The 16,749-nt window shown below is 35.8% G+C and overlaps 1 protein-coding gene across 1 annotated transcript; it reads left to right on the top strand.

The window, feature by feature from the left end:
• The first annotated feature begins 13,807 nt into the window (after positions 1-13,807).
• On the top strand, positions 13,808-16,490 carry LOC131313004 (protein LIGHT-DEPENDENT SHORT HYPOCOTYLS 4-like). The gene is made up of 2 exons (XM_058341046.1): positions 13,808-14,324; positions 15,665-16,490. Exons 1-2 carry the CDS (start codon positions 14,188-14,190, stop codon positions 16,251-16,253), a joined length of 726 nt encoding a protein of 241 aa, XP_058197029.1. The 5' UTR covers positions 13,808-14,187; the 3' UTR covers positions 16,254-16,490.
• Positions 16,491-16,749: the final 259 nt, after the last annotated feature.

The raw sequence follows: 16,749 nt of genomic DNA, 5'->3' as shown, positions 1-16,749 counted from the left end.
TTTGAAGACAAACGCTACGTAAGCACTACAAAGAAATTACATAAAGCTTCAATTTTTATTATTTTTGCGAAGAATAGCAAAAATTTCTAAAAGACATGGTTTTAAATTAAGGTTACATATCATCCAAACTGGGAAAAAATTGATTGAAGTAAAAAGACATATTTTGGCTAAAACTCTTACACAGTTTCTTAGCCAAACCATATTTTTTCTCCAACCAAATTTTTTCCGAACTTTTGGATCTTGTAAAATAAATCTGTGATTAAAAGTTTAAAAGTTTCATGGTATTAAAAAATTCTATGGTATATAGAATATAGTTGCTAATTGAGGTCGGTTTAAATTAACAGTACACATGTCAATTTTTTTTTTTGTCAAAATTAATCTTGTATTTTTCAGAAAAGGACCTTATGGCTACATGATTTACCCATATGTTTTTTTCGATAATGATATTTATGATAGGATATTCTTATAAAATTCAATTTAATTTATAAAGCAACAAAATTATAATTGGAAAAAAAAGGTAATGGGTTCCCAATACAAATACCTTTAGAATTTTGCTGGAATTAAATTTTCACAACTTCAATGAAACTAGAAATCTAAAACTAAATATTTAAATCTTTGAAAATAGGCAAAAAAGTAGTAATTTTAAAGTTTGTTTTCACAAGAAATTTAGAGATAAGATGAAGTAAACTTTCATTTTTTAAATTCTAGACTAGATAACTATTGCATTAACTCCAATATCTTAATTAAATTTAGTTTAAATTATATAGCAAATAGAGACTTAGGGGAAGTACCTGCAATTGTTAGAAACCTCGTGGGAGGTCAACAAAAGGGTAAAACTGTACAATCACGCACTCTGTTAACGTCTATTAGCCCGAAAAGTCTGACAGGGGAAATAAGTGCAATTTCAAAAATATGAGGGGAGGTTTCTGTCATTGTTAGAAATCTCAGGAGAAGTAAGTGAAATTTGCCCTCAAAAAATCTAACAAACTAATGTATTTTTACACCATAGGTTCAAAAGCACCAAAACCATTGTCCGACAATAAAATATCTAAAAGACAAAAACAAATAGTACATTATATGTTCAAAAACAATAAATGGTCATTGCCAAAACAGCAAAGTAACAAAAAAAATTCAGCAAACTATTACACAGAAGAGTGATTTTAGAAACCCTAACTGAATGTATTTCAGTATATAGGATATTTATGTAATTATATTCTGGTTCGGTTACGATTACGGTTTGATTTGGTTATCATATAAAACCAAAACCGGAATCGAACCGATTGTTTTTTTAAAATCAATAATCAAAACCAAAACCACAGTTAAGAATTCGGTTAAAAACCACACCAATTCGTTGGGTATGATTTGGGCGGGATTGCATCCCTATTTGAAACATGAAAATCAAACAAATTCTTAGCCAGGTCTTCACCGGATTGGGAGGGGCTGTAGTGCATCCCCAATGTAGTGCGGCCGATCTGACTGTCCATCTTGGCATGGACGGCTCGGATTTAATCTAAGCTCCTACTAATCCGAGCTATATAGGAGGGGCTGTAGTGCACCCGTCGCACTACACCGTGTAGTGCGGCTAATCTGGTCGTTCATCTCGGCTCGGATTTAATCCAAGCTTCTACAAATCTTAGCCGTCTATTGTTCGGATGAAAATATGAGCCGTCTTACAAATCATGCACGTGTAGTGCAGGGGGTGCACTACAGCACCCCCGGGTCCAACCGGTTTGGTTAGTCTTAAGGCATGAAATCTCAATTGGATTTGTAGCCTAAGCCGGGCCGAATTTCTCGTTAATACCGGCTAGAGTATCGATTTCTTTATTGATACGGTGCATACTAGTACAGGTGAAATACTAGGTACCATTTTGAATTCATCGCTATTACGATTGGTGTTATTTTTTCACATTGAAAAATTTAGCATTATATATACCTTAGTTTAACAAAATAAATTTTAAAGTATTTTGGTACCATTTGGTATTTATCAATACAAACCAGTATTTAAGCTGAAACAAAATCGGATGTGTAGAATATCGAATTTATTCAAAATTGATACGTACTTGCATACACGGTACAATACGATATGATATATATGAGATTGAAAACCTAAGCATAAGGGTATTACTCGGGTTCATTTAGTAATTTTAGTCTACAACGAGCTCTATCCAAGCACAAAACGATATAATTGCACAACAAATGAACAAAACACATCAATTAAATAACAAGTTTAACAACTGAGCTCAGTTTTTGAATCTTACGTACATTCATAAATCTAACGGTCTAAAATGGTTCCTTGAATTCTAACAGTTAATTTCGTGGGCTAGCCAGTTTTGGGAAGAATTCAAATCAATCTCTCTCTCTCTCTCTCTCTCTCTCTCTCTCAAAAAAAAAAAAATACCAAAACAAAAATTCATAGATAATATGACGTTCTCCTAGAAACTCCTGTTTGTAAGTGTTAATGGTGAACTTGATATTATCATATTGCGTAGTGATAATGCCAAAACTGTTTTTGTTAGTCAAAACTCTCGTACATAAAAGTCTTGTACACTGCATATGGTGCAAGCTTTTTGTACTCTAGAGTTTTGGACAACAAAATCAATTTTGGCATTATCATTTCCCCATCATATTAACTAGGTTTAATTGCGATCATGGTTTCTTCACGAGCGAGAAAATATTGCATCCATCAATGTTTTGGTTTGATTGGCATATTGTCGATCATGGATGTCATAAGGGGTAAAACTTATTGAGAAAAAAAAAAGCTTTTGGGATGATTCAAGTTTGTTTGTGTAATATCCTGGATCCTTAATTATTTTATAATTGTAGTACGTGTTGAGTTTTAGCTAATTATGTGAGTTTGGATGTAATTTCATTTGCTAAATCAGCTTAGGAGTACATGACCACACATGGTTGCACCACACACAATAGTTTTTCCTTGGCCTAATTAAACAGGAGGGAGGTTTACGTTCTTCTCTGTTCCTATCATTTCCACCGCTTGAGAGAGAGAGAGAGAGAGAACGGTGAAGAAGAAGAACAGGAAGAAAGAGGAAAGGGGGAAACCTTGATCAACTTGAATTGAAGCTTCACCAGGTAATCTGACAATCCTCCATCTTAGGGTTTCATATTTTACAAGCTTAATTCCTTGATTTAGTGGGTTAATTTCAGGGTTTAGACCTTAGGGTTGTAAAATCCTTGCTCGTGGAGGTTTTAAAAGAGTTCTTGGTAAACTCTCATGGAATTCTTAGAAACGTAGGCTTGATATCCCTTGAATGTTCCAAAATCTGGTTGAATCATGAGTCTTAATCATTATTCTTATCTTTGGAGATTGGTTTGTGAAGTTTAAGGTTGGTTTTAAGGGCTTTGGGAGAGTTCTAGGTTGAAAACGAGTTCTAGGGTTAAATTGCTGAAAAATCGCTGAACTGAGACAGATTAACAGTCCCAACTTCGGATAAGCATATCTTTGTCATCCGAACTCCGATTAGGGCAAATTTTATATCGAAATTGATGCCCCGAAAGTCTATTTTCCAATGGAGGTGGTCCCAGCATCTAATTCCAATCCTATCAAATAATATAGCCAAAATTCCACAGGCTGGTTCTAGGACTCCATACCGATTTGAGGTTTTGTTATGTTCTGACTTCACCATTAGATTAAGACCTTAACCTTACCTTAGACCTTTTGTTAAGATACCAGGGAGATCTAATGAAAGTATGTAGAAGTTTAAATGTACTTCATTGAATCTTAATTATAATTACATTATATGTTTATGTAGAGAACGAGGTTAGAAGTTCGGATTTGAGGTGAGTGATTTAATACCTAAATTACATGATTTTGAACTTATTTTCCTTAACAAGTTTATTTGATCAAGTTTATAAATTGTGTACTCCATAGAATAACAATGGAAGGTGGATCTATTTGTGAAATATTTGTGAATCTATTTAATGGCATTCCCAACGTAGGGTCTTGCTAGGGGACGGCTTAATGGCTAGCAAAGGTGTTTGAGGTTGGTGTGTGTTTTGGGATAATGCGTAGACGTCTGGCTTATCCACTACCGGGGACACCTGGTAGCTTTGAATTTTGAATAGCGGAATGTGCATTATATTTGGCTTATGGATTTGAGTTCTTTGTTTGAAATACTATCAAATTATTTTGTATTGTCAATGGAGAGCATGTAAATTATGTATTTGTCACTCATACGAGCATTAGCTTATGTGTTTTCTCGACTTTTCAGGAATTGAAGAGTTAGATGGCGTGATGCTTGTTTTGTGGAGTTAGGTCCTATGGTTATTTTATAGATAGGAGATGTGCTTAGATTACTTGTTAAACTCTGTAATCATTATAAGTAGCTTGCCAAACCTCTTAATTAAGCACAGCTCTGGGGTGTGTTTGGAAAATTCCTAGCCTTTGTCAATATAAGTTGTCATTTAATTAGATTGCATAGAATATGTTTCCGTTAGTTAAACACTCTTGTCCCTTCTGATTATAAATTTTGAGAAGTTGAATATGTGATATGGCCTTAGTGATGGTTTCACCAGCGCTTTGTTATGACTAAGACCTTCAGGAGCAGGTCAGGGTCGTTACAATTTGTGAGGCTGATCAATAGTAGAGAGGATAATTCATTTAGGTAAGAACGGGCCAATGAAATTTTTTGTCTAGATCTAGTGTTTAATTGCTGAAATCGTGTTTATTGTGGACAATTGATGATTAGGATTCACAAATGCCTTCTAATTGGTGCGTATTGGTAGAATGATTCAGTTGTTGCAAACTCAAAATCAAGTTGCAATGGATCTTTAGGTACGGGCAGCTTGCTCATACTTTACTTAGGACACTCGAAATCATATCGAATGCCGAATTCTTCGAGTTGTTCCTAGGCACGGGCATGCGCTAGTTATATCATGATCCAGTTAGGCATACCATGTAAATTTCATCATGCCCACTTTTTGAGGTGATGTGTATATCATGCAATTTACCTTTTTTACCATTTCATTATAATATACATACACACAAATATGTTATTTCCTTACTTAACGAGACTGTATTAATTATGGTTATTTGTAATTACGAATTTCTTTTAAAGGGGGGAATTCAAAAGGTGGTACTGATCTTGTTTTCTTGTACTATAACGGACGCGGAGTCGATCGTCAAGAGCTGCACCATGCTTTGTGATCCACCCTCTGATATTGCAGTTTTAGTTCAGGATTGCTTAACTCTTAAGGATTCGTTTCAGTCATGTGATTTTGTTTTCGTCAAACGTGATTATAATAGGGCTGCATATGTATGTGCAAAGAAAGCCATTTCTTGTGGTTTGTCCGACTTGTGGACAACTACCTTGCCCTCATGGGATTTCTCTCTCTCTCTCTCTCTCTCTCTCTAATGTTTAGGCATTTTTCCGCCTTTCAAAGTAATAAAAACTTCTCCCTTTTGTCAAAAATAAATAAAAATTACTATAACTGATTTCAGGATAATTTCAATAATTCTAACGTCGATCATGTCTTCACTTCACAGAATGGCCTGAAAAATTGAAATAGACCGAAGGGAGATACCACCACCCCTTCTATACCCAAAAGGCCAGGATATATTTCTCCAATCCCAGTTAATCATCATCCTCGGCTCTCTACAAACATTTTTGGCTTATCTAATTCAGCCCTAAAATAGTCTATGTTTCAATTTCATCCTAGGGAAGTACTTTGTTTCAATTTTACCCTTATAGTTTATGACTCATTTTAATGTTACCCTTTCCGTAACAAGTGATGGAAATATGTTATGTGCCAAATGGAAGGCTGATGTGGAAACTTTTTTGACAAGGCGGCACCAACATAGGGGCACTTGGAGCATCCACAATGTAATAATCAAAATCAAATGATAGCTAAAGTTAGCAATGTGTGCTTAAAAAAATGCTCACATTGTAATAATCAAAGTTAGCAACCTCTTAACCAATAATTAAATTTGGGCATTTGAATAATCAAAAGTAACTATATGGGATTTCAAATTGCTAATTTTAGCAATCCTTTAAATGAATAATCAAAAGCTGACGTGGCAAGTTTTGATTATTCACTTTTGATTATTACATTGCGGATGCTCTTATAACCCAAACCCCAAATACACACACACACACACACACACACACACACACACACACACTCTCTCTCTCTCTCTCTCTCTCTCTCTCTCTCTCTCTCTCTCTCTCTCTCTCTCTCTCTATTACTACTTCTTCTCCCAACCCTCGTCGCTTCCCTCCACCTGTAAACCCTATATACCTAAATCTGCAAATTGTTCTCCCCAAAATACTACCGAGTACAAGTCCTATTTCTTTATTCCTTCGTCTCTTAATTCCCCACCTTCGTCGTTTGCATGTTGTTCATACTAATGAATAACTTATTCACTAGTGTGAACAACTTGTAATTATGGATGAATAAGTTGTGTTGGAGGTGTTTTTACTATATTTTTTGGTTCACAAATAGTACCAATTTTGCATGTTGTTCATGCTAATAAATAATTTATTCACTAGTGTAAACAACTTGTGATTATGGATGAATAAGTTGTACGGAGGTGTTTCTACTAATGTTTTTGGTTCATAAATTGTGCCAATTTTGCATGTTTTTCATGCTAATGAAAAATTTATTCACTAGTATGAACAACTTTGTGATTGTAGATGAATAAATTTTGTTGCACAACTTATTCACTAGTGTAAACACCCTTGTCACCATACCCTCCCACCACTCTTCTCTCTCTCTCCACTCACATCATGCATCGAATGGGTACAATGCTTTTTCTGTATTATAAGGATGTAGTGGTTCGCTGAGTGTGCGCCCTTTAAGGAAGGTTCTAACTTTTTTTCTAAACAAAAAGAATTTATTAATGAAAAGATTTTAGAGGATGCATTTTGGATTTGTAAAGCCAGTTTTCTCTCCAAGAGTTAATTGGGATGAATGACGAATTTAAAAGAGTTAGTGCAGCTGTCCTATTTGTTTTTGTTTTTGTTTTTTTTCTGGGCAAACAAAACTTTTATAAACTCGAAAAGGGTACATCGAGGGAGAACGAGTGAAGCATAACACTTACTCAACTGCAAAAGAAAACAAAAAAACAAACAAACATCCAACAGAGAATTGGATGTAACAACACCTAAACAAGAACTACAATTTCACCTTACAGATTCCGTCAAGATAGCCTTTACAGCCCTCCACCGTATATACCTTAATATCAAACTTCGACTTCACCCACATCACAATTCTAGTTTTAATAAGCTCTCCAACTGCCCCCACTCGAGTGACAGCATTATTAAAAACATAATCATTTCTCATCAACCATAAGGACCAAAGTGTAGCAAAGAAAGTAGTTTCCCAAATATGTTTCTCTAAATTACCAAAACAATTATCAAACCACCAGGATGAAAGGTCTGCCAATGATGATGGGCAAACCCACCTCATATGAATTTCGGTTTGACCGGAAAAAAAAAAACCCACCTCATATGCCACCACTCCAAGATCAAAGACCAGACAGCCCAAGAGAAATGACAATGTAGAAATAAATGATGGGGAGTTTCCATATGCAAAGAACACAATGGGTAGAGAACTGATTGATTCTCAAGAATCAAATTTCTACTCAAGAGCACTGAACGAGTAGTGCTACCCTATCCTGCTTGGCCATCCACGAAAAAATTTCCACTTTTGGAGGGCTAAGGTTCTTTCACATACATTGCTTTCCAAACCTGGTTCCTTGACTATTCAGTTTGTTCACACTGCCTGCAAACTGACTTCACCGAGAAACACTTATATGAGGCCCATCTCCATCGTAGAGAATCACGATTGGATGGATGGATCCAGAGTCAATACACTAAGTCTATGTAGGAGTTCCTGAAGTAGTAGCTTTTCCCTATCAAGCAAATCTCTTTTGAAAGTGCATATTCCAACCCGAACTACTGCTACCCTCCTTCAAGGCACTAACAACCCCATCTTTTTGGGATGAAAGTAGAAAAAGACGTGGGTAGCACTCACTCAGAGCTCTATCTCCTATTTGCTTTTGTACAAGAAAAAATGGTAATTATTAGTTTCAATTTAATTTTTGTCATTGCATTTTTTTCGTACAAATCTATTTTGTTCATGTATCTATTGATGTTTGATTAAGCTAATTTTTTGTGTGAATAACATATTCTACAAGCTCTATAAAACGGTCCAAAACTAAACTGAACTGGACTGGAACTAATTCCGGTTAGACCTCGTTAAATATTCAACCAAAACTTTACAGTAAAGATACCGGTACAGAAAAATTGGGACCGAAATCCTACCGACGGCCGCCGGTGGGCCGTCTCCGGCCACCGGACGGCCGATCCGAGCCGTTCAAAAATTCTAAAAAAAAAAACCGAGGGGCCCAACGCGGGAATCAATGTCATCCGAGGTGTGTAGGGTGCTTGATCGGAGCACCCCTTTTCGTTTATATACATTGATACACGAAAAGGGGTGCTCCGATCAAGCACCCTACACACCTCGGATGACATTGATTCCCGCGTTGGGCCCCTCGGTTTTTTTTTTTAGAATTTTTGAACGGCTCGGATCGGCCGTCCGGTGGCCGGAGACGGCCCACCGGCGGCCGTCGGTAGGATTTCGGTCCCAATTTTTCTGTACCTATAGCTGTACTCAAAACTTTATCTGGCAGCACACAAAAATTTAGGTAAGAGTTGAAATTAAATACTCCATTTGGATAAACCTTGCTAAGCCCAAGCCCAAGTCCTAGCCCCAGCCTTTAGCCTGCCCTACTAATTATGGTTGAGTGTTGAAAGAGTTAGCCCCGTTCGGCTAAGTAAGTCAAGTGGCTTATTTTTTTGTCTTTATTCAAAAAAAAATTGTATTTGTTAGTTTTTCGTCAATTTTTTGGGGATTATTGCATCGTCATGACGAGAGAAATCTAAAAAGTAAAAAATTATGATTGAAATCAATTTTTTTTTGAATAAAGACGAAAAAATTGACACACACACATACACATACACACACACACACACACATATATATATATATATATATATATATATATATATATATATAATGCTTTAATTATATAGTATCAATTCTGAAAAGCATATATACCCATTTGACATGGCATCATTTTTGTGACCTCTAGTTATTTCTTTTGTCTTTCATGTTCACAATAAATTTGTGAAGCTAGTACATGTGACAAGTGGCCAGGTATTTCCTGTAACCATTTATCTATTTGGCAGCTCGATGGTTTGTGTTTAAATTTTCTTTTGAAACAATTATGTCCACTAATTAGAATATTTCACTTTCCCCTAAAATCATTTATCCAAACATATATGCAGGACCTAATTATTTTTCTCAAGACAGTGTTCATTGGTAATTCTCTTTAGATTCTTGACGGAAAGAATAATGATTTCATAGGACGAGTATCGCTCTAAGCTAAAGGTAAGAAGAGATAACTAGTAGCATGTGTACGTATCCCTCGATCGAATACGTCGTTTAGCGCACGTGAGATTGAATGTCTAGCAAATTTTCGATCTTGCCATCAACTATATATATTACACTTATAGTATAAGATAAGAGAAAAATGCAATCTCACAAAGATTGAAAGCTAAAACTTAACGTCTGACGCACAAAGCAAAATATATACTAATTCTTAAAAAATACTAAGGGTCAAACTCCCCTTCATACCTCATGTATCCTACTCCAACTTGATTTATTATTATTTTTTGGTGGAAGTATTTTCTGAAATAGGATATACGAGATTAACGTGATACTTAATACTTATCGACAGGAGGACGGGATGGAACTCAAAGGGAAGTTAGAGTTTGACTAGTTCAAAAAAATTGGTAAATTTAATAAAAATTCAAATAAAATGATCCTAAAAACATATGTCTAAATTTAACTGGACCTTAATTTCACAGAGAGGGGGAAAAGAAACCAATAATTAGGGGGTATTACAAAAACCGACGGACCGACAAAAACCCGGAAAAACTTATCAATTGGTTCGGTTTTCAGTCGGGGTGACGGTGTAATTTTTTCAGATTGGACCGGACCGAACGGTCTCGGTTTCCTAGGATTTTCACCTGACCGAACCGAACCAAACCGACGACTATATATTTTACATACATACACTTAAAATTAAATAAAAAATTTATATGTCAATTGGACCGAAATTCCGGACCGGACCGATCCCACCCGAGCCGAGCCGAAGTCAATTCCGGTCAGGATCAGTCCTACAAATATTTGGACTGAACCGAATCGGTCTTCGAAAATTTTACCCCGAACTAAACCGAATCACCCATACCAATAATTATATAACCACACACACTCACAAACACTTTACATACACATTTATATATTTTGGTGGGTCCCAAATGTATTGAAGGTGCAGTATATAATATATATATATGGGCTCCAATATAAATATAATTGAATTTATAAAAATATTTATGATCATAGAATGAATATTGAAAAAAAACATTGTAACGTGGAGTCCAACTGAGATTTGATGGGTGACCCACAAGGCAAACCGGGCCACTGTTAAATCTGGCAACAGAACATGCAAGTCAGGCAGGCCATTTTTATTTTTTTTGTTCCTGGCGGATACAAATCTCAATCTGTAGACAAATATAAAGTAAAAAAGTAAAAACACAAACAAAGAGAGACTACTCCCTCATGAGATGACATTTGACATGTTTGACAAGATGTAACATTCCCGGTACTTTTCCCTCCTTTTCTTAATTTACCAATCCACATGTACGTACGTATGTATCTCATCTTCTATTCTAGCTAGCTAGCTAGCTAGCACGGGAAACCCATATACAGTATCTCTTTCCACATGCATGTATATATCTCTTCTTCTTCTTCTTCTTCTTCTTCCAATCAAAATTGATTTTGCAGGCCGGCCGGCCGGCCGGTATCTTCTTAATTAGCCCTTGGGTATATATATATATATGTTCAACAATCTCAGATGTGGACATTAAAATTAATTTGCAATATTGGATGGTTTTTTGGTTATAATTAGCAATTTATATACAGTATAATATATATGAGTCCCCTTCTTATAAGGACTACTTTATTTTAATAAAATGAGAACCTTCTTTTTCCGATCGAATTTCGATGATCCGAGCCGTTCAATGTGTTCAGAACGTGATTTTAAAGGTACATGCGAAAAATCAGCAAAAAAAAAGACCGGGAAGGGCTTCATTTGAGCAGTTTTTGTTTATTTTTTATCTAACGGCTCAAATAATAACTGCTCAAATTAAGCCATTCCCGATCATTTTTATGCCGATTTCTCTTAGGTACGCTTAAAATCACGTTCTGAACACATTGAGCTGCTTGGATCATCGAAATTCGATTGGAAAAGACGAGAAATGAGAGATCCGCATATAAGATCCTCATTTTAAGGTCCTTACCTGAAGATTTCTGTAATATATATACATATATATATATATATACACATATACATACAGTCAGTCTCAAATAAGGGAGTCTTTATTTTAGTTAAAATGCGGACCTCCTCATTTCTCCCATTTTCCGATCGAATGATTCGAGCCACTCAATGTGTTTAGAATGTGATTTTAAGGGTACTCGCGAGAAATCGGCAAAAAAAATGACCGGGAAGGGCTTCATCCGAGCAGTTTTTGTTTGAACCGTTCGATAAAAAATAAACAAAAACTGCTCGGATGAAGCCCTTCCCGGTCATTATTTTTGCTGATTTCTTGCGGGTACCCTTAAAATCACGTTCTGAACACATTGAGCGGCTCAGATCATCGAAATTCAATCGGAAAAGGGAGGTCCACATTTTATTAAAATGAAGTGGTCCTTACGGGATACGGACTATATATATATATATATATATATATATATATATATATATATATATATATATATATATACTATGAGTATATAAAAAAAAGTTAATTAAAAACAAAAATGTCAAGAAGGCTGGCTGTATATATATATACTATGAGTATATAAAAAAAAGTTAATTAAAAACAAAAATGTCAAGAAGGCTGGCTGCATATTTGCCTTGCAAGTAACAACCATGTGTCCGGCCAGTGAATGCAATGCATGTGGTGAATGGACAAAGCATGCAGTACTGTCCCAACTGATCGAAATGAAAACTGGTGTTTTACCCAAAAGAATAGGCAATAGATCTACTACAGTGAAAAGAGACGATACAATGCATTGCAGGAAGAGAGAGACAGACAGAGAGAGGGAGAGAGAGAGAGCAGTTGAAATTGGGGGAGGGGACAGGTTGAAGTGATATTCAAACTGTCATCACTTGCCCGACGTGTGGGTGTCTTTGCATGGGCCCCCTCCCTCTCTTGTCTCCTTCCCCCGGTACCCATCATTTCACTATCATCGATGCAAGCGGTATTGCACTTGTGAACCAATACTTGTACACGTATATAGGAGTAGTATTTACATATTCCATACTAATGATGAGCATGAACGGAATTGGTTTGATTTTATAATAATTTAATAATCAAATTATTATTTACGAATTATGAATTTATAAAATCAAAATAATTCATAAAATTTATAAAATCAAACCAATCCAAATCTTTCAAAGACGGTTTGGTTTCGATTTTGAACTTCGGTTCGCTTAAAATTGAAATATCATCACTATAAATTATTTTAAGTACTTAAAATTGCATAGATATCTTAAATTAAAAGTTATATTGAAATTAGTATATTAAAATCATCAAAAGTCACTAACATCAACCAACTAAATAAGCATAAAATATATTAGAAAATAAGTTACTAAAAAAAGAGAGTAGGAAATCACTATACTAAACCCAAACCGCGTATGTTTAGCGTAATGAAATTGTAGGAACAAGAAGAATAGAAAATTAATATTGAAAGTGAAAGAAAAAAATAGGGTGGTGGAATAGAGTATTAAATAAGGAAATTAAGTATATCTAAACCAATTATATATATATATATATATGTATATATATCACACGGTTCGGATCGGTTTAGAATCAGAACCATTAACATAAATTCATAACCAAACCATTTAACACGGTTTCTATTTTTTTTTAAACCGAGACCTAATCACATCATTAAAAAACCAAACCAAACTATTCTATTTGGATTGGTTTGGACTGGGTTTACGGTTTCGTGGTTATTTTGCTCACACCTACTCCATACAAGTAATTATTCGATCAGTAATCCTGGCGAAACGTCAAATGGTGCATACACTGTAATCATTATACATTTTTGTGAAATTCATACATTTAATACTAAGCTTTATAAAAATATGTGATGAATAAGGGTGTTAGGACATCAAGTGTCGATTCCCAATCAAAGACTACCAATATATTAATTTTGCTTTATATGGGGCAAGTGATATAGGGCAAGGAACATGCACACATTGCAAATTGATCGGAGTCATGCTCAAATTCACCGTGATGAACTTAAGATTGAGGCTCACATCTGGTTCATTGTATAAACAAATGAATGGATCTCGAATAATTAAGTCTTTATCGACACAAGTCTCGAATAATTCACTAATAACTCAATTAATTTCCATCAAGTCAATATGTAAAGTGTTTAACGTATAAATAAAGTGTAAATAAAGTGTTTAATAAAGAAATAGTTTCTAATTTGATATTAATATGAACTTGAATAAGACTTATTTTAATACGAGTAATTTTGTAATATGAACAATTTAAAATTAACGTCTTATTTGTCATTCATTTTGTAGATAAATAGGAGTAATTCGTTTATCAGTTAATATACCTTCTCCCTCCGTCCTAAATTTTGGTTTATGTTTTAATTTTCAGTGTCCCAAAAATATTGAAGTATGAAGTGGAGCTCATCCCCAAGTCTCCCAGCCTTCTCTCTCTCTCTCTCTCTCTCTCTCTCTCTCTCTCTCTCTCTCTCTCTCTTACCCCCACACACACTCTTTCTATAAATTCAGTCCATGTAGACGGTAGACCTTCTCCCCCAGAAGACCCGCCTTCTTATACTAGTTTTCTACAGCGTGATCAAGTACATCTCTCTCTCTCTCTCTCTCTCTCTCTCTCAGAGGTTCAAATTCTGCTCCGAGTCCATGAAACTCATTTTCACCTCCTAAACTAGTCTCAAAAACGCATATAGCGCGCGCGCACTCACGCACGCTCATGTAGGTTTATCACTTCTGAATTATATTGTCACGCAATTGTAAGAAAAAAGGAAAGGGAATAATCATCAAACCCTAAGTTGCATAACATGTCAGCAGCAATCGCCGCCGCCGCCGGAAGAAGCCGGTGCAACTCTAGCACCAGCGGCAGTTCCTTGTCGGAAAGTAGTGTCGGCAACCAACAACAGCAGCTTTCACTGCCTCATCATCCACCACCGTTGAGCCGGTAATATATCAAACTTTAAAATTTGTTGCAATATTCCACTGAAAGAGTCCATGATTCGAAAATTCGAAGTGACACGTCTTTTCTCCAATTTTCTTTTTATTGATTTGTCTTTCCAAGAAAATTAAAATAGTGGAATTCCCACCAGCATATATAGATATACTTTTAGAATTCTGTCTCTCATTACCCTATTTTTGTGAGTTTATCTTTTATTACACTTTTTGAGGTATCATTGGCAACAAGGAAAGGGAAATGGCCACCCAACTTCATATTCTACCGCTATTGTCAAAAAAGAGACGAATTAAATCTTGGAGCACTAATAATTATCATACTCGGACGAGTTTGATTTTAGGAGAAATATTTACTATCTCACAAATTAATTCGTCTTTCTTCCCGGCTGGGTTTGAATTGAAAAGTAGCGAGTGATTTTTTGTTTTGTTGTTTTTATTCAATTTTTTTTCGTATTAGCTAGTAACTACACTTTGCATAGATTGAACTTTGCTACAAATCAGTAGTCAACTCTTGCCATAACAAACACTTATTTTGAGCATGTATGATACAAATTTTGTTAACTTAGAAGATTCGCATTGAATCCATAACGTGGATTATAGGTGTGGATAACATCATGAAAAAGCCGTTTAAAATAATTGGAACGATACCAAAATTAATGTACAAGATACACTTAATTTCAGGAGTGCGTATTTATGGGGATATATATATCCCTGGCCTCTTCGTCATGAACGGAATCAGGATTTTACCCTAGCAGCGGCAAAATGAATACTAAAAAAATCTAGTGGTGGTGAGACTATATAAGTTGGGCATAATTTTTTTTACATATAATAATTGAATTTTTTAGAATTCTTGTTGTGGTGGTTGCAGTCACTAGACCTCCTGGTCCTATCTTTACTCCTCGCAAGGACAGAACCAGGATTTTACCCTAGCAGTGGCGAAATGTATACTAAAAAAATCTAGTAGTGGCGAAACTATATAAGTTAGGCATAATTTTATTTACATATAATAATTGTATTTTTTAAAATTTTTGTCGTGGTGATTGCCGCTACTAGACCCCTTGGTACCATCCTTGCCTCATCGGGAAGTACCAATACTGCATTGTGAGAGGATGGGATACATATCGATTAAATAAAATACTTTCACTAATTTCAGAGTACTCTTTTTTAGCGCATGGCTTTCCTAGTAGACTAATCATTCCCAATGATTTTGTACTCTCTGTTGTTAATTTATATAGCAGTTTAGTGTACTGTGGAAATGTGTAATTAAAGGGAGTAATCTTGGAACGCATATTTGGATTGAACTATTCCTGTGCATATATAAATCTCTAACAGGTACGAATCCCAGAAGCGCCGAGACTGGAACACATTCGGGCAGTACCTACAAAACCACCGCCCACCGCTCGTCCTCCCCCGATGCAGCGGGGCCCACGTGCTCGAATTCCTCCGGTACCTCGACCAGTTTGGCAAAACCAAGGTCCACGCGGCCACCTGCCCTTTCTTTGGGCACCCCCACCCACCAGCGCCTTGTCCTTGTCCGCTCAAGCAAGCCTGGGGCAGCCTCGATGCCCTCGTAGGCCGTCTTAGGGCAGCATTCGAGGAGAATGGAGGCTGCCCAGAGACTAACCCTTTCGGGGCTCGAGCAGTTAGGCTTTACTTAAGGGAGGTCAGAGAGTCTCAGGCTAAAGCTAGAGGGATAGCATATGAGAAGAAGAAGAGGAAGAAACCACAGCAAGGGAATAATAATAATATTGTTGGTTCAAAGAATGGAGGTGGTGTAATAATGGGTGGTCATCGTGAGTTAAGTTTTAACCAGGGGCAGAATGGTGTTTTCGGTAATTCTTTTGAAAGCATTGGAGGAGGTGCTATGGTTGGGTCAACGGAGGGTCGGAGCTCCATGATTCCTCTATCTGTGTTGAATTAGCTAGATCGATCTGGGTGAGTACTAGTATATATTAGCATTTTATGTTAATATAATAATTAGTACGTACAACTAGCTAGTATTATTAATTATTACTAGGATCGAAAAGTAGAAGCTAGCTAGCTAGTTCAAAAAACTAGGGTTTGTTGTGTTCTTTTTCCTTATCGGATCAAACAATGGTTTGTTGTTGATTTAATTTTGTTGTGTTGATTTTAATTAATTACTCCCTCCGTTCCTAAATGTTTGGCATTTTTGGGAGTTCTAACTTTTAAGAAACAAATATTATTGTATTGTGCAAAAATCAAGTGTCCAATCTTACTCTTCTAATGTACTTTGAATAGTACTTGAAAATTTGAATTTGAAATTTGATGCCCAAAAGAAAAGGGTAACATAAGAAATTTACCATATTTTGCTTTTGACTTTTCAAAATGGACAAATAATATGGGACAATAAAAAGCATGAAAGTGCCAAACATTTAGGGACGGAAGGAATAGTAACA

Source organism: Rhododendron vialii, chromosome 13a (genome assembly GCF_030253575.1).
Source record: "Rhododendron vialii isolate Sample 1 chromosome 13a, ASM3025357v1".
Taxonomy (NCBI): Eukaryota; Viridiplantae; Streptophyta; class Magnoliopsida; order Ericales; family Ericaceae; genus Rhododendron; species Rhododendron vialii.
Note: the sequence above shows the minus strand (reverse complement) of the source record. Positions and strands in the feature narration are given on the sequence as shown.